This window comes from Enhydra lutris, unplaced genomic scaffold (genome assembly GCF_002288905.1).
Source record: "Enhydra lutris kenyoni isolate GAN:26980312 unplaced genomic scaffold, ASM228890v2 scaffoldscaffold29, whole genome shotgun sequence".
Lineage (NCBI taxonomy): Eukaryota > Metazoa > Chordata > Mammalia > Carnivora > Mustelidae > Enhydra > Enhydra lutris.
In genome coordinates, this window is record NW_019154113.1 from 16,892,607 (window position 1) to 16,911,074 (window position 18,468).

General features: G+C 38.5%; 1 protein-coding gene across 3 annotated transcripts in view; it reads left to right on the top strand.

Annotated features, from left to right (window-relative positions):
• Window positions 1-18,468, top strand: part of LOC111152618 (Fanconi anemia complementation group I) — an 83,218-nt gene that overhangs the window by 42,252 nt on the left and 22,498 nt on the right. For all 3 annotated transcript variants that reach the window (XM_022511152.1, XM_022511151.1, XM_022511153.1), the window contains 5 exons: window positions 7,963-8,093; window positions 8,573-8,643; window positions 10,079-10,193; window positions 11,672-11,794; window positions 13,510-13,578. In XM_022511152.1, the coding sequence (XP_022366860.1) occupies window positions 7,963-8,093; window positions 8,573-8,643; window positions 10,079-10,193; window positions 11,672-11,794; window positions 13,510-13,578 (509 nt within the window). The remainder of the gene's footprint in view (window positions 1-7,962; window positions 8,094-8,572; window positions 8,644-10,078; window positions 10,194-11,671; window positions 11,795-13,509; window positions 13,579-18,468) is intronic.

Genomic DNA, 18,468 nt, shown 5'->3' on the forward strand with positions numbered 1-18,468 from the left:
GTCAAATAAATAAAAACTTAAAAAAAAAAAAAAGTTCAAGTTAAAAATTTACTATAGAATATATTAAACATCTAGTTGAAATGATAAGTAGGTTAAAAAGTAAGAAACAGAAAGAATTAAAGAAAGAAAAAAGTTCTATCTAAGAAATATACGGCCATGAGGCAACACCAGGAGCTTAATATACTGTTTTCCCCTGGTGTTGGGGTTTTATAGTTTTATGGGGACCCTGGGGTAGTTGTCCTCTTGTTCTTTCAGCTTGTCTTCTGGGGGAGGGGCCTGCCCTGTTGTTTTTAAATCAATCCTGCTTGGGCAGAGTTGCCCTGCCCTCCCCCATCAAGGGGCTGGGCTCCGTGAAAACAGGTTTTTTGGGCTTTTGTTCTCTAGCGACTTTCACGCCTTTTCAGAGGGTCAGCAAAGTAAATTGTCTGCACCCCAACCTCTGCCTCAGAAGGCACAGTCTGCTCCTCTCTGAATTCTCCAGAACATACATACAGAACATACAGAACATCCAAACATGCGAGGGAGAGCACAGTGGGAAAGTGAGAGGGAGAAGCAGATTCCCTGCTGAGCGGAGAGCCCAACGCAGAGTTCGATCCTAGGACCTCAAGATCACAACCTGAGCCGAAGGTAGACTCTTAACCAGCTGAGCCACCCAGGTCCCCCAGATGTGTTTTGTAAATACTCTCTCCTAGTCTGTGGTTTGACTTAATGTTTGTAACAGTGTTGTTGGAAGTGTAAGTTTTTTTTAATTTATCAGTTATCAATTTATCAGTTTCTTTTTACATTTCCTGCTTTTTGTATCATGTATTAGAGTCCTTGCCTAAACTGAAGATCGCTAACATTCACTAAGATTTTTCTTATATTTTCTACTGGAAGCTTTATAGTTATAGATCTTATACTTAGATCTATGATCCATTTTTGTTAAATTTTATATATGGTATGAAGTAAGAGTCTCCCTGCCCTTTGGCTTATTCAGTTGCTCCAATACAATTCTTTTTATTAATCATTTTTATTAACATATAATGTATTATTTGCCCCAGGGGTACAGGTCTGTGAGTCGTCAGGCTTACACACTTCACAGCACTCACCATAGCACATACCCTCCCCAATGTCCATAACCCAACCACCCTCTCCCTACCCTCTCCCCCCAGCAACCCTCAGTCTGTTTTGTGAGATTAAGAGTCTCTTAGGGCTTATCTCCCTCCTGATCCCATCTTGTTTCATTTTTTCCTTCCCTACCCTCCAAACTCCCCACTCTACCTCTCTAATTCCTCATATCAGAGAGATCATATGATAATTGTCTTTCTCTGATTGACTTACTTCCCTCAGCATAATACCCTCTAGTCTGTCGATGTCGTTGCAAATGGCAAAATTTCATTTCTTTTGATGGCTGCATAGTATTCCATTGTGTATGTATACCACATCTTCTTTATCTATTCATCTGTTGATGGACATCTAGTTTCTTTCCATAGTTTGGCTGTTGTGGACATTGCTGCTGTAAACATTCGGGTGCACGTGCCCCTTTGGATCACTATGTTTCCAAACAATTTTTTTAAAAGATTATCTTGGCATTACCAATGACTCTTGGAATAACCATAGCATCTTTGCTGAAATCAATCAGCCACATATATGTGGTTCCGTTTTAGGAATCTTCTGTTCTAGTGATCTGTTTTTGTCTTAATATACCTTTGTAATAAGTCTTAAATAGTGTAAATCTCTCAATTTTGTTTTTCAAAATACTTTTGGCTAATCTAGGTGCTCTGCATTTCCAAATAAGTCGTAGAATTAGCTTGTCAGTTTTCATAAAAGACCTGTTCAGGTTTTGATGGAGATTGCCTTGAATCTATGGATCAGTTTGGGAGACAATTGGCATCTTAACAATATTGAGTCTTCTAATCCATCCATGAACACAGTGGATCTCTACATTTATGTAGATCTTTAATTTCTTTTAGCAATGTTTGTAGACCTCAGTATGGATCTTGCATATCTTTTGTCAGCTTTATCCTTAAGTATTTGATTTTTTTGATGCTATTGTACACGATGTTTTTTAAAATTTCAATTTCTAATTGTTAGTCAGTAGCTTGTAGAAATGGTTGCTTTTTTTCTACTGATCTTATATCCTGTAACATTGCTAGACCCGCTTTATTAGTTATAATTGCTTTTTGGCAGTTCCTTAGGATTTTCTACATAGAAATCATGTCACTTGCAAATCAAAACTTTCCTAATATCCATAATTTTTTCTGCATCAGTCTGGGTTAGAGACTTGGCAGTTTTACGATCTTTCAAAAGAATGAGCTTCTGGTTTGAATGCTCTCCATTGTTTTCTGTTTGCAATTTCATTGATTTCTGTTTATTTCTTTTTTTAAAATTTCATTTATTTGGCGGGGGTGGAGGGGCAAACACAAGCAGGGGAAGGAGCAGAGGGAGGGGGAGAAATCTCAAGCAGACTCTGTGCTGAGCTCAGAGCCTGACACAGGGCTTGATGCCATAACCCTGAGATCATGACCTGAGCCAAAACCAAGAGCTGGTTGCTTAACAGACTGAGCCACCCAGATACCCCTCTGCTAATTTCTTACCTTTTGCTTGCTTTGGGTTTATTTTGCTCTTGTAAGTGGTTGAAAAAAATTAAAAGAAGAATATTTCATGTCATGTGAAAAATACAGACTTCAGAGTTTATAAAGTATAGTTTTATTGGAATATAGCCGGGCTTCATCATTGATGTGTCTTCTATCTTGCTTTTACATTATATCAACAGAGTTGCGTAGCTGTCATTTTATACCATGTGGCCCATAACCTAAAATAGTTAATATCTGGCCCTTTACAGAAAAAGTGTGCCAACTTGTGGTCTGTTTACCTGGATGTTTACATTGCTTTTTCTTCCTTCCTGATGTTCCAAGTTTCCTTTCATTTGTGTGAAGGCTTTTAACTAAGATTTGTTTAATAAAAACAGGCCTGTTAGGTTATCTAAGTCTTCTGGGTGAACATTGGTTGTTTATGTCTTTCAGGGAATTTAACCATTTCATCTGATTTATCAGATTTATTGCCGTAAAGTTGTTGAGAATATTCCTTTTAATGACTCTAGGTTCTTTATCGTTGTGCCCTTTCTTATTCCTGGGAGCCATGATGCGCATCTTCTTCTTATCACTGATGCAAAAGATTTATCAATTTTATAAATCTTAAAGAAACAGCTTTTGGTTTCACTGAATTTCTCTGTTTCTGTTTTTAGTTTAGTTTATTTCTGCTCTCTTTTGTTTCTTTTCTACTGCTTCCTTTGGGTTTAATCTATGCTTTTTTGGTTAGATAAGCTTAGGTCATTAATTTGAGACTTTTTTTCCCTAATACAAACATTAAACTATAAATTTCCATCAAAAATTGCATCAGTGGAGCACCTGGGTGGCTCAGTGGGTTAAGCCTCTGCCTTTGGCTCAGGTCATGATCTCAGGGTTCTGGGATCCAGCCCTGCATTGGGCTCCCTGCTGCTCGGGGAGCCTGTTTCTCCCTCTCCCACTCCTGCTTGTGTTACCTCTTTCACTGTGTCTCTCTCTGTCAAATAAATAAATAAAATCTTTTAAAAAATAAAAGTTTATTGAGACTTGTTTCATTCTCAGAATAGGGTCTCTTTTGAAAAATGTTCTTTGTGCTTTTGAAAAGAATAGGTACAGTTTTCCATAACTCAAATCAGATGATTCAAGTCTTCTGTATCCTTACAGATTTTCCATCTACTTCTTCTGTTAATTATTAAGAGAGGAGTGTTGAGATCTCTGACTTTGTAATTTTAGATGTGTCTGCTTCTTTTAGTTTTATCAGTTCTAGCTTTATGTATCTTAAAACTTTGTTAATAGGGACATATACTCATTTAGGATTGTTATGTCCCCTTGGTTAATTGACCTACTAATCATTATGAAATGATCTTTTTTGTTTCTAGGAATATTATTTGTTCTGAAGTCTACTTTGAATATTACTATAACTTCTCCAGTTCTCTTTCTTCCTTTCTTTTTTAAGATTTATTTATTTGAGAGAGAGAGAGCATTGAGTGGGAGGGGCAGAGGGACAGGGAGAGAGAATCTTAAGCAGACTCTGAGCTGAGTACAGAGCACATGCCGGGCTTCATCTCCCGACCCTGAGATGACATCCTGAGCTGAAATCAAGAATTGGGTGCTTAACCCACTGTACCACCCAGTCGCCTCTCTCCAGTTTTATTTTGGTCAGTGTTAGCATGGAATATTTTTTTCATCTTTTTAGTTTTAACTTATTTATATCTTTATAGTTAACCTGGGTTTCTTATAGTCAACCTACAATTGTGTATTTTTTAATCTCTTTTGATCATCTTGGACTTTAAATTGGGACATGCCATTTGCATTTAATGTGATTTTTAAAATGTGATTATTATCTGGCTCTTTGTTTTCTATTTTGTCCATCTGTACTTGGTTCCCTTTTTTCTCCTTTTCTGTGTTCTTTTGGGTTGAATTTTTTTTAATTCCATTTTTTTCTTTTGATTACTTCTACCTGTGTTTTGTTTTCTTTCAGGTTGCTTTAGGGTTTATGGTACATCTTTAACTTACTACAGTTTACCTTTAAGTAGTGGTATACCTCAACAGTATACATCCATTTCTTCTCCTGTGATTTGATTCTCATATATTTCACTTCTCTGTTTATTGAATTATATCTGCATTGTTATGTTTGCTTTAAACAGTCAATTGTCTTTCAAGAATTTTTTAAAAGGTCTTTTATTTTTACCCATGCATTTACCATTTCTGGTGCTTTCCCCTTTGTGTAGATCCAGATTTCTTTCTATCTTTCTTTTTTTAAAGATTTTATTTATTTATTAGCACGAGCAGGGTGAAGGGCAGAAGGAGAAGCAGACTCCCCGCTGAGCAGGGAGCCCGATGTGGGCCTTGATCCTGGGACTCTGAGATCATTATCCGAGCTGAAGACCAATGCTTACCTGATAGTCACCCAGGCAGGTGCCCCTAGCTCTAGATTTCTATCCAGTATCATTTTCTCTCTTTTCTGCCTTTAACTTTTGATCTGCCATTGTTGGGTTCTTCTGTATGTCACAAAAAGTCTTCATTTAATGTTAGTTTTTTGAAAGATATTTTTGCTGGGTATAGAATTGACAGGGTTTTTTTCTTTTAGTGCTCTAAAGATGTTACTTTACTATTCTTTTGGTTTTCATCATTTCTAATGAGTCAGTTTACATTCATATCCTTTTCCCTCTCTATATAAGTTTTTTTCAGATTTTCTCTTTATCAGTGGTTTTAAGCAATTTAATTATGATGTGCTTTAGTATAGCTTTCTCCATGTTTCTGGTGGTTGGAGTTTGTGAAGCTTCTTGGATCTGTAGGATTATAGTTTTCATGGGTTTGAAACATTTTGAGATTATTTCTTCAAAAACTTTTTTCTGGGGCACCTGGGTGGCTCAGTGGTTAAGTGTCTGCCTTTGGCTCGGGTCATGATTCCAGGGTTCTGGGATCGAGCCCCGCATTAGGCTCCCTGCTCCACTGGAGGCCTGCTTCTCCCTCGCCCACTCCCCCTGCTGTTTTCCCTCTCTCACTGTGTCTCTCTCTGTCGAATAAATAAATAAAAATCTTTAAAACAAGCAAACAAAAAAAAAAACCCAAAACTTTTTTCTGTCGTCTCCCACCAGCACACTCATCTCCCACCCCTACCCCCAACCCCACAACATTGCGTATGTAGTAGGGTGCCTTACATTGTTACGTAGCTCACAGATTTTTATTTTTAGTCCTTTTTACTCTGTTTCATTTTAGATAATTTGTATTGGTAGAGCTTCTAGTTCCTGAATCTTCTGTTCTGCAGTGATCTTTTCCTCTGCTCTTGACCTCATCCAGTAAATTTTTCATATTTAGACATTTGTATCTTTCTGAGTATAGAATCTTATCTATTAGGAGGTGTCTGCAATTTCCTGTCCTTTGTGACCTCTGAGAAACCTTCCTGCTCCTTGCTGGTGAGTCTTTCCTTGGCTTGTGAGCTTTCTCAAAGTCACACACCTACCAGAGCACAGCTGACATATAAAGGGAGCTTCTTGCACTTCTCCAGAGGCTTCTTCCCATGTATCTCTTTCCTTTCTAGTACTCTGCCCTGTGAATTCTTACCACCTTAGCTTTCCCGAATGCCCCCCTTCAACTCTTTAAATTGGGAAAACCACAGGACTCAGAGTTTCCCCTCTCTGTGCTGCTGCCTCGAAACTCGCCGGGCAGTAAGATGGTGCAGTCATAAGGCTCACCCTGTGCATTTCCCTTCTCTCAGGGATCATGGTCCTGTACTACTTGCTGTCTGGTATCTGAAAAATATTGTTCAGTATCATTTGACCTTTTGTATTATTGTTTAAAGTGGGAGGATAGGGCTCCTGGGTGGCTCAGTCAGTTAAGCCTCTGCCTTCAGCTCAGGTCATGATCCCAGGGTCCTGGGATCAAGTCCCACATCAGGCTCCCTGCTCAGCAAGAAGCCTGCTTCTCCCTCTGCCTGCTGCTCCCCACTGCTTGTGCTCACTTGCCCTCTCTGTCTCTCTGACAAATAAAAATTTAAAAATAAAAGAAGTGGGAGGAAAATCTGGTCACCAGTATTCCATGATGGTGGGAAGCAGAAGTCTGTTCCTCTTTTTATACACTGTCTTCCTTATAGACGTTATGCCTATTTTCATGGCTTCAGTTATTTCTGTGGGCTTTGGTAGACATGGCTTCCAAATCTTTATGTCAAGACTGTCTTCTTTCCTGAGTTCAGTGCCTCCATTCCTGTTGGATATTTCTATTTAGGTTTTCCTTTTTCCTTTTATTTCAAATGCAGTAGTTTTCTTCAAACAAATTCCCCTTTCGATTATCTGTATTTCTATTACTTGAAGCCTGGCTCTCCAAGTTCCAGAAGCTGGAATTCCTTTTTATCTTCTCCAACATATTTGATACCTAACTTCTCTTTTTTCCCCTCTTACTCTTCATGTTTTCTTCATTTTTGTACCCTTTCTCCCCACCCTTCCTGTTACCTAGTTTGCAATCATAGCCTTGCACTTAGACCGTCATCACAGCTTCCAGCTGATGAACCTGCTTTCTCTTCTCTCTGCAGCAACTCAGCCTGCATACGCCACCAGATAAGTATTCCTAAAATACCTCTCAGAAGTCACCAGTGCCGCCATTAATAAACGATCAGCTCTTTATCCTGGCCCTGACAGTTTGATCCATCCTGCCTTTTCAACATTCACTTCACTTACTTATTTTTCTGTATCCTTCACCCTGGCTCCACAGATTTCCCACCATTTTCTGAATTTGTCCTGTACTTTCATGTGTTTACCTCCTGCTTTTCCCTTTACATCTAGCAGGCCTTTCTGGTTCTTGGTGGATCTCAATGTCAGCCTTCTTTCAGAATCCATCTTAAATTCTTCTCTTCGTTTTCCTAAAGCACACCAACTCGTCATAGTCTCCTCTTCCTTTGAGCTCCTCTTTAGGGTCTGACATTTGCTAGGAAATAAACTGTGTTTGGGATTAGTAGATGTTCAGTGTTGATCTGTTTGTTATCTACCTCTTCAGTTCTTTCAAAATGTATTTTTCTTGACTCCTAACTAAATTAAAATTCTTGAAGGAAGAGACACCATGTTTTATGGTTAAGACTATACTATGTTTACATATAGTAAAAGTTCATAAATATTTATTAATTTACTTTAGCTTGGAAATAGGAAGTCGTATGCTACTTGTCTTGTCAGCATATTGGATTTCTTCCCTTTTTTAGATTAATTTTTGTGGTCTTAATATTATCACAGAAGAAAGTTTGAAGTATTCTGGTTACACTGACCAGAGAAAAAGATACAGGATTAGTAGAAATTTATTTTGCAGTCTACTTGACTTGGGAAAAGAAACAAAAAACTTTTTACCATGTCTTTTCCCATATTTATTTTCCTTTTACTTGTAATATCTTTATTATTTGAGACAACTCACTGTAGATTCTCTTTTTCAGATCTGCTTTCCAATATCATCATGTATGCTCCCTTAGTTCTTCAGAGTTGTTCTTCTAAAATCACAGAAACTTTTGACTATTTTTCCTTTCTGCCCCTTCAGACTGTACAAGGGCTGCTGAAGGCAGTGCAGGTAAGTCTTCTGATTCCTAAGGAACTCAACAAGACTGAGGTTGAACTACCTAATAGAAGTCTGATATGATTCTTCATAAATATTAATGTCTGAGAAATTCTGTATCCCTGATTCTAAAGCATAAAGTTTTGTATTAGAAAGGCAGGAGCACTGAGCTAGACTCTATTTCCAAGTTTACCCCTTTTTCCTGTCACAGTTCTCTCTCCTTTACTCAGTTTCAAGTTAGTGAAGTGATTGAAAAGCCCTCAGAAAATGAGGACAATAGGTTTGAAGACATTCATAATTAGTTTGAATTTAGTATTTCAGTGTATTCTCTTGTCCTTACTACTAAGTGTAATAAATATCGAAACACGTATTTAAAAGTAGAACTAAATTTCCTTATATAAGCCACAGTGTAACAGTATTGGGTAGAAATGAGCTAAGGCTAATAAACTTGGGTTTTGTTTTGTTTTTTTACCCACTTGTTCTTTGTCTTCCAGCCCCTTCTCAAAGTCAGTATGTCAGTGAGAGACTCCTTGATACTTGTGCTTCGGAAAGCCATGTTTGCCAGGTATGGAGCCTCCCATGAGACCCTAGCAAGTAGTGCCTTCTGACGTTGCACACCATCCTCTCTGCTAGCTCCTCATACGGCCCGTTCACGGTGGTCATGCAGATGTCTGACCCAGCAGAACAGCTTTCATCAAGCAAGGCCTGTGCTGAGTACAGGCTTCCTTCTCTCATTCAGTTTTCAGAGTAACCATACAAAGTCAGAATTATTAGTTTCCACTATACAGATCAGGAAACTATAGCTTAGAGAAGATAAGTGACTTTCCAAAAGTCAAACAGAGGTTGATGGGGCTAGAATTCAAGGTTTAATCTCAGGTACTCTGCTAACACCACTAGAATAATCTTCAGGACAAGGTTCAGTGCCAACTGGCAATAGTTCTGAAGAGGAAAACACCAGGGGCGCCTGGGTGGCTCAGTTGTTAAGCGTCTGCCTTCGGCTCAGGTCATGATCTCAGGGTCCTGGGATCGAGCCCCACATCAGGCTCCCTGCTCAGTGGAGAGCCTGCTTCTGCCTCTCCCACTACCCCTGCTTGTGTTCCCTCTGTCAGATAAATAAAATGATTTAAAAGAGAGAGAGAGAAAAACACCTTAAAATAATCAGAAAACTCACTCTAATGAACATTGATCAGAATTGTGGTCTAATGACTGTAGACCTCATAAACTGTTAAGCAGTATGAGGTTTTTTGGTTTAGCCAATGCCTCCTGAACTCTCTTCCTTAATTTCTTAGTGTATAAGCTAGAGATGATGATATTGCCGCCTAAAAAGTGTTATGAAACCAGTAATGGGTAGAAATATTTGGTACTTTAAATATGAGATGTTCAGTATCACTTTGGCCATTTTATAGTGCATTCGTGGATACCCAGGGAACAACTAGTAATCATCCCTTTTCTAGAACTGACAGTTTTTTGTTATTCTTTACCCAGAGCCATGTCTACCAGGCCAAGATTGCTTTGTCGTAGCACCTCCATGAATTAGTCAGACGAGAGTCAGACAAGTCAGTGAGACAAGTGTCTTGTTTTTCTGGACGGAGGGTTTACAAGGCACCAAGCACTATACTCCTCTGTGAAGAAAGGAAAGAGTCCTTCAGACACAGAAAATCAACAATTCCCTTTGGTATTTCATACTTATATTTGAGTCATTGGCCCATTGGATAGCTTCTTAGTACTCCTGTTCTCGCTCCCCACATAGAAGAAAGTATAGATAGTGTCATGAGGTTGAGTAGATCATGAGATAGTGCAAATCAGCCGAATTCCTCTACCACTAACTGCCAGGAGCAGCTGGTGCTTATGTTGAGTAGATAAATTCACTTTCGTTTGCTCTGTGCTTCATAACTTATTCCTTCTCTGTACAGAACTAACTGGATTTATCTGAGCCCGAAGCCTATTCCTGTGGATTTAGTGTTGTTTGTTAACTACCTCTCTGTCTGTTCCTGAGCTAGCCAGCTTGATGCCCGAAAATCTGCGGTTGCGGGCTTTTTGCTGCTCCTGAAGAATTTTAAGGTCCTCGGCAGCCTGTCTTCCTCTCAGTGCAGTCAGTCCGTCGGCGCCAGCCAGGTAAGCCCTGTGCACACGGCACCGCGACGTGCATCGGGGCAGGGCCTGGGGTGTGCAGGCTGTGCTCTCCCCCCGCTGTTCGGGTTATACAAATGATCCGGAACCTGAGCGTCTGCATCTAAATGCTGTTATTATCCCCCTTTTTAGTAGTTTATGTATTTTGCACCTGAACTTTTAGTAAGCCTGGTAATCTGAGAAAATAAAACTTTTCACAATTTTTTGGTAATCCAGACTTCGGAGCAATAAAATTGTTTTTATACCTTAAAATTTGTACTATATGACTTGTGAATAACAAGTTAATGTGACAGTTTTATCAGGAATCCTTTATTCTAGTGTAGCTATACAAGACTTTTGTTTATAACATTGGCACAGATTAGATACTAGGAGCGCAGGGTATCAGTGTACTGCTATCAGCATCCCCATCTTAAGGATGAGAAGACTAAGGCCCAGGAAGGTTAAATAACTTTGCACAGGGAGATAGAAGCAGCGACGGGGAGAGTGGGGATTCGACTGCTCAGTATGCACTACCTCAGGCCTGGAGTAAGGATTAGGAGTCTCTGGCTACAGCCGCTGGATTTATTACATAAATCAAACAAGAGCTGTTATTCTTTGTCTTGTCCATTTCCTTTTTCTTTTTTTTTTTTAAGATTTTATTTATTTATTTGATAGATCACAAGTAGGCAGAGAGGCAGGCAGAGAGATCAGGGAAGCAGGCTTCCCGCTGAGCAGAGAGCCAGATGCGGGCCTTGATCCCAGGACCCTGAGATCATGACCTGAGCCAAAGGCAGAGGCTTAACCCACTGAGCCACCCAGGTGCCCATTGTCCATTTCTAAACTAAAAATTACCCACCTCGGGACGCCTGGGTGGCTCAGTTGGTTAAGCAGCTGCCTTCGGCTCAGGTCATGATCCCAGCGTCCTGGGATCGAGTCCCGCATCGGGCTCCTTGCTCAGCAGGGAGCCTGCTTCTCCCTCTGCCTCTGCCTGCCATTCTGTCTGCCTGTGCTCGCTCTCTCTCCCTCTCTTTCTGACAAATAAATAAAATCTTTAAAAAAAAAAAAAAAATTACCCACCTCTAAACCTCTTGGGATTTTGTGGAAGCAAAAAGATCTAGATTCTGCCAACTATTAAAGACATTTAAAGGTAGTGTTTTAGGCCTTTTAAGTGCAACTAGGTATATTATGACTCCTGGATTCTAGTGGCGTGAAATCATCTTTGTGCCGTCCTAATAAGCAGCTGACTTTGTCAAGGAAGACCTTAAGGGATGGACAAGAGTTAATGTTAAAATGTTTGAAAATTCTTATTCTAAACTAGAGTAAGAGTGGCACTTACCATAGCCTCATGATAATTGTAACGCTGGCCTCAGTCCGGGGTTTTGGCATGCGAGGAAAGCTAAGTCTAAGTTTCTGACCAAGAATATAGGGTCATTTTACCTGCTTTAAGAAAATTAATTTGGTAAACTGTCCTCTCCTCCTTTCAGGTCCATGTGGATGTCCACAGCCGTTACAATTCTGTTGCCAATGAAACTTTTTGCCTTGAGATCATGGATAGTTTGAGGAGATGCTTAGGTCAGCAGGCTGATGTTCGACTTATGCTTTACGAGGTAAATCAGAATGGAAAGAACGTAGCAAACCTGAACTAATAATCTTTTATTTTCGTAAATTTTTTTTCTGATATAAAAGTGTAGTTCACTCTTGTTTGATGCAATTAGGATTGGTAGTTTGTAATGGTTAGCCAAAATTCCAAACTCCCAGAAGAGAATCAAGATACTGAGCAGAAACCACATTGTACAGTTTACACACAATAAACCTGTCATTTAGGAAAGGCTTTGTGTCCGTGTAGGAGACTCTTTATTCCTAGATTCCCAGCCGACCACCAAGGGCCAGTCTTGCAAGCAGGCTTTACTAAGGATAACAGTCTCAGACCTACTATGTTGACTCTTTTCCTGTAGTCATCCATGTGCAACAAAGAATCCCTGCCCTTATCTAGCTCCAAATTTTAAAAATTAACTTGATAAGGATCGTAGACTGATCTGTTAGGATATTGGTATTCATTTATTCATTAAAGATGATACATCATCAGTTTGTAAAAACTCTTTATATATTGATATTAACACTTGTGGTCAACTTTGTTGCAAGTGTAGGCCAGATTGTCATTTTCTTGGTGGTGGTGGTGATGACGATGATGGTGATACTTTTAGTATAAAAATACTAATTTTTGGCTATTTAAATCTATTGATCTTTTCCTCTAAGATATGTTATTTTTATGTGTGAAGAGTCCATAGCTTTCCAATGAATATTCACTAATATTTTCTTCTAGTTTTTTCTATTTTGTTTATCTGTTAGTCCATCTGAAATCGGTCTTGCTATAATATATAAGGAGTTAACTTTTCTCCAGGTTAATCACTTGTCCAGACATTATTGCCTTCTTTCTGTGTACTAAGTCTGTTTCTACCTATATACTATTCCTTGATTACATCTACAGATTTTTGTGCCAAGACCACAAGTGTCTTTTATCATTATACGTTTGTAAAAAACTTAGGGATAATTTTCTTTTGTGTCTTTTCTTTAAGAAAATTTTTAGGGGACCAACTCTCATTTGCTTTTTCTCAAAGATGAACTGTACAATCTGTTTTCCTGGTTCCAAAAAGAAAGTTTCCCCCAGGGTTTTAATTTAAATAGTTTTTTTTTGGGGGGGGTACAGAGGGAGGGGGAGAGAGAGAGAGGGAGAGAGGTTCTTAAGCAGACTCTATACCCAGCGCAGAGCCTGACATGGCGCGCAATCTCACAACCCTGAGATCATGACCTGAGCCGAAGTCTGGAGTCGAGTGCTTAACTGAGTGAGTCACCCAGGTGCCCCTTAATTTAAGTAGTTTTAAACTATGACTGGGAAATTCTGGATGGGAAGAAATATCACGGTCATTTACATTAGGCTGCTTAGGGCCAGGAGACACTTTCAAAGCACTGGAAACTTAAGTAGACGTAATGTCCTAGAAGGGAAGACTTAATGAAGGATGGAGAAAAGAATGAAGCTTGGGACATTCTTCACCATAAAGGAGCAGAGTACTCCAAAGCCAGAAGTGACCTATTGTTTAAAAATTGTAACAGTTATGGTCAGTATATTAATCCAGTTCTCAAAGATCAGAGATCTCTTTTTAGGCAAATAATCTAAACTTCCTGAATCGTTTCTCCTTCAATTATGGTCTCAGTCTTTTTCAAAGAATTGAGAATAGGGTAGAGAAAGAGTATTGTTTTAAATTTGTGATTGTTTATATCACTAGTGTATCTGTTAAAGAGCTTACTGTTTGTCTCCTCTCAGGGGTTCTATGATGTCCTTCGAAGGAACTCTCAGCTGGCTAATTCAATCATGCAGACTCTACTTTCACAGGTAATACATATTTTTTGTTTTCTGGATATACAGAATAGATAATAAGGCATGGAGAGATGATGGACATTTTCCAGACTTTTCAAAATATAATTCCCAAATAGTTCCCTGGTTAGTACATTGTGAACATGCCTGGGTATGTAATGCTGTCATGATGTTTTATTTTAATTACCACTTATCTCTCCGCCCTGTTGCCATCATCTTAACAGTTATCCTCCCACTTAATGGTGTGCACCCTGAGTCAGAAGGACGCTTTAAAGAACCATTTGTATAAGGGCTACCAGCAGCTGTGTCTGTTCATTTTACTTCTAAAAAGAAAAGAGAGATCTGAAGCAAATATAGTAAAATATGGACGTGTTAAATCTGGTCTACAGATCATGGGTGTCTCTAGGTTATTTTCTGTACTTTTCAGTTTAAAAAAGATTTTTAGATTAAGAAATATTTCATAGGATGATCACAATGAGAAGAATTCAGCTGGAGAATATTTGGCATAAATAAGACCTTTTATCCTGAACATTTACTTGTTAAGTGATATTTAAATCTTTTTTGCAATTGCTTTATTGAGAAATAATTTCTATTCCTTACAGTTCACCCATTTAAAGTGTACAACTCATTGGTTTTTACTGTATTTATAGAATTGTCCAACCATCACCACAATAGATTCTGGAACATTTCATCACCGCAGAATCCTCATAGCCTTTAACTGCCACACCCTAATTTTCTCATCTTTCTCCCACTCACCTAGCCCTAAGCAACTACTAATCTGCTTTCTGTCTTTACAGATTTACATATTGTGGACATTTCATATACATGGAATCATACAATATGTGGTCTTTCGTGACTTGTGTCTTTCACTTAATGTTTTCATGGTTTATCCATATTATAGCATCTATCAGTACTTCATTCCCTTTTATGGCTAAATGATATTTTATTGTATGGTATTTGAGTCTTTTTATATATTGAGAGTTTGTTGGCTCGTAACCCTCACAGAGCTCCCCGGGTATAATCTGAAACTTGCCTTTTGTTCAGAGGGTGGGGAGAGACTAGCAAGAGAGGCAGGCCGCTCCGGGTTGGTAGGTAGCAGTTTTAAGAAACAGAAAGAACTTAACACGTGAGGCTTTTCTTGGACAGCAGCAAGACCAGTGCGTCCATGCGCACAGTCACCTGCCACATCGTAAAATGCTAAATAGAGGCCTTAACTGGGCTTAGTCACATGGACTGTAGATGTTCTCAGCACCACATCACCATCTCAAGGCCATGTCCTTGGAGTGGCTGCTGGGAGCAGGAAAGGCAAGCAGAACCCACATTCCGAGGACAGGGGAGGGGAGGGGAGGACCGCTGATCCCCCATGTCCAGCTCATAGGTAAACTAGTGATCACATCTTCTTGGTAACTTCCCTAACAGAGTTCAGGATGCTTTATGTACTGGTCATAACAACAATACCTACTGCATCATAGAGAGGACCAGCTATGTAGGAGGCATTATAGATGGGTGATGTCGTTTGATCCTCCAAAGCCCTGTGAAATAAAAATTGTTACCTCCGTTTTAGATTCTGAAAGGTTAAGTAATTTGTCCAAGAGCCCATAGATAGTAAGTGGCAGAGCTGGGATTTGAACTCAGATCTTCTTGGCTCAAGAGCCCAGGCATGAAAAACCTCATGTGAAAAAATACCAGATTAAAAACAAGGAGAATCTTTTCAACAAATGATGTTTTGAAAATTGGATGTTCACTTTTCTGAAAATGAATTTGGGTTCGTTCTTTACACTGTACAAAAATTAACCCAGTATGATCAAAGACCAAAACATTAATAGCTAAAATTTTAAACTTCCTAAAATATAAGGGAAAGGCTTCATGACATTGGATTTGTTAATGATTTCTTGGACATTGATCAGAAGAACAGGTAACAAAAGAAAAAAATAGTCTTCACCAGAATTAAAAACTTTTGTGTAGTCAGATCTGTCTACAGAGTGAAAAGGTAGTCCACAGGAGAAAATATTTACAAATCCTGTCTGATAAGAGATTAATATCTAGGGTATAAAAAGAACTCCTACAACTCAACAAGAAAAACAACCCAATTAAAAAATGCGCAAAGGCCTTGAATACACATTCATCCTAAATATATATATACCCAAATAGCCGATAAACACAGGAAAAGATGCTCAACGTCACTAATGACTAGGAAAATGCGAATCACAACCACAGTGAGACAGCACTTCACACCATTAGGATGGCTACTATCAAAGTGAAAAATAATAGGTGGTGGTGTGTGTATACAGAAATCGGAACCCTTGTGCATTAATGGTGGTAAGGGAGAATGGTACAGCTCCTGTGGAAAAAAGTATGGCAATTCTTGAAAAGAATTAAACAGAATTACCATTTGATCTGGCATTTTCCCTTTGGGTATATACCCAAAAGAAGTGAAAGCAAAGATCTTGCATTTTTAATCCAATATGATACCCCTCTGGATGGCAGCGTCTAGTCAATTCACATTTAATGTGATTATTGTTATGGTTGGATTTAGGTCTGATATTTTGCTATTTAATTTTTTTATGGACTTTTTAACTATAGTTTAAATATTTTTAAATTCTTTTTAAAGATTTGTTTAGTGAGAGAGCACGCATGAGAGAAAGCAAGTGGGGGGTACAGAGAGAATCTTCAAGCATGCTTTCTGTTGAGCACAGAGCCCAACATGAGGTTTCACTCCACAACCCATGAGATCGTGACCTGAGCCAAAACCAGGAGTCAAACGCTCAAACCCCTAAGCCACCCAGACACCCCTCTTATTGTATTTTTAATTTTGCTCTGGAGGTTACAGTGTGCATCTTTAATTTATTACTGTATATTTAGGTTAATAATGATACATTTCCAGTAAAATATAGGGACTTTGATCCATCCTCCAGCCTTTATGATATGGTCATACACGTTACAGATGTTAACTATGTCTATGTTATATCTATGTTATGTATATGCAACTGTATCTATATTGAAATCCCAGCAAGACGGTGTTGTATGTTATTACAAATAGTTATATTATGTCTTCTATAGAAATCAGGAGAAAAAGTAGTGCAGATGCATTCTGTCATACGTACCAGCTTCTTACCATTGCTGCTTTCTTCATTCTGTGGACTCAGCTTTACCATCTTCAGTACCTTCCCTTCAGCCTGAGAAACTTTTTTTTAGTATTTCTGCTGTGCAGGTCTGCTGGCGGTAACTTCTCTCAGTTTTCATCTATATAGAAATACATCATTTTGCCTTCATTTTTGAAGCATAATTTCACTGGAAATAGAATTCTTAGTTGACAGTGTTTTCTTTCGGTACTTTGCGTGTATCATTCCAGTGCCTTCTGGTTTCCATTGTTTCTCAAGGAGCCAATTCCTGAGTGAACCAATTACCGTGTCTTTGGTTTCTGTATTTTCTATGTCATTTTTCTCTTGCTCCTTTCAAGATTTTTCTCCTTGTCTTAGGGTGTTAAGAGTTTGTATGTTTACATGTGATTCTTTCTATGTTTCTATTTGAGTTCATTAAGCTTCATGGGATCTATAAGTTGATTCTTTTCACCAAATTGAAGAAATGTTCACTCATTATCTCATCAAATATTTTTTCCACCCCTCTCCTTTCATTCTGGGACTTCAGTTGTATATATATTGGAATGCCTGATTTTGTTCCACAGAGCTTTGAGATTTGATTCATTTTTGTTCAATATTTTTGACCCTTCAGATTTGATATTTTCTCATAATCTATTTTCAAATTTACTTTTTTCTTCCATTTCAGATCTGTTGTTTTACTCTTGAATGTGTCTTAAATTTTAGCAAATGCATTTTTGTATCTATTGAGATGACCATATGATTTTTTTTTAATGTGTTACTGTGGTGAATTGTATTAGTTGAATTGTATTAGTTGATCTTTTAAACCAATATTGCACTCCCTGAGATAAACCCAAACTGATTATTATATATTTTTTGTACGTTATTGGATTCAGCTTACTAGTATTTCATTTAGAATTTTTACATACGTGTTTATAAGAGAATGGCCTGTAATTTTTATTTCTCATACTGAACTTCTTGGTTTAATATGACCTAAATGATTATTAACATCAGTTAAAATGACTGAGGACTGTTCCCTCTTTTTCTAGTTTGTATAAAATTTGAAATTATCTAGTTATTTCTCTTCTTCCTTCTCTTCCCTTTTTTGGGAGGTATGTGCTATGTTTCTTTAAACTTCGAATTTTTGGCTTTTTTTTCTTCAGACCACAGAAGTGATGTGAATTCTAGCCCAAACTACATTTGGAGACTAGCTTATGGTTAGAAATTCCCGGGGGGGGGGGGGGGGCTTTTTTCCTTTTCTACTTAAAGTCAAGGCTCATTTAGGTACATATCCTTACCAGACTTTTCCATATGGTAAATTTATTTTTTTAAGGCTTATCCATAAAGGATATCTCCTTTTGAGAATTCCAGCTTTGTGTGAGGTTCTCTGATTCAGCCTTTCCCCATGAGGGCCTAGGCTTCATCTTCAGGTCCATGAGCCCTACGACTATAGCTGTAGGCCTGCAGGATTGGCAGGTGCTGCCTTAACACCAGTTTCAGAGTTCAGTTCACGTAGTTGCTAGAATCATGCTTTTTGACATTTTCTAATATAAACAGATGTCTGAGGACTTCTCTCACTTTCTCAGCATTTTAGCTACCTATTTAAAATTTTTAATACAATTTTTTAAATTGTTCTCTGCCAGGAGGGTTTCTCCAGACGCCTTGTCTACCATCTTGCTAAAAATGAAAGTTCTTTTTCTCTCCCTCTTCCCCCACTTTTGTATGCCTTTGCTTTGTTATAGTTTTGCTGAAGAAGCTGCCTTTGAAGTTAAGATCTCAGATGTGTAGAAATATTTGGAAGGTACTATAC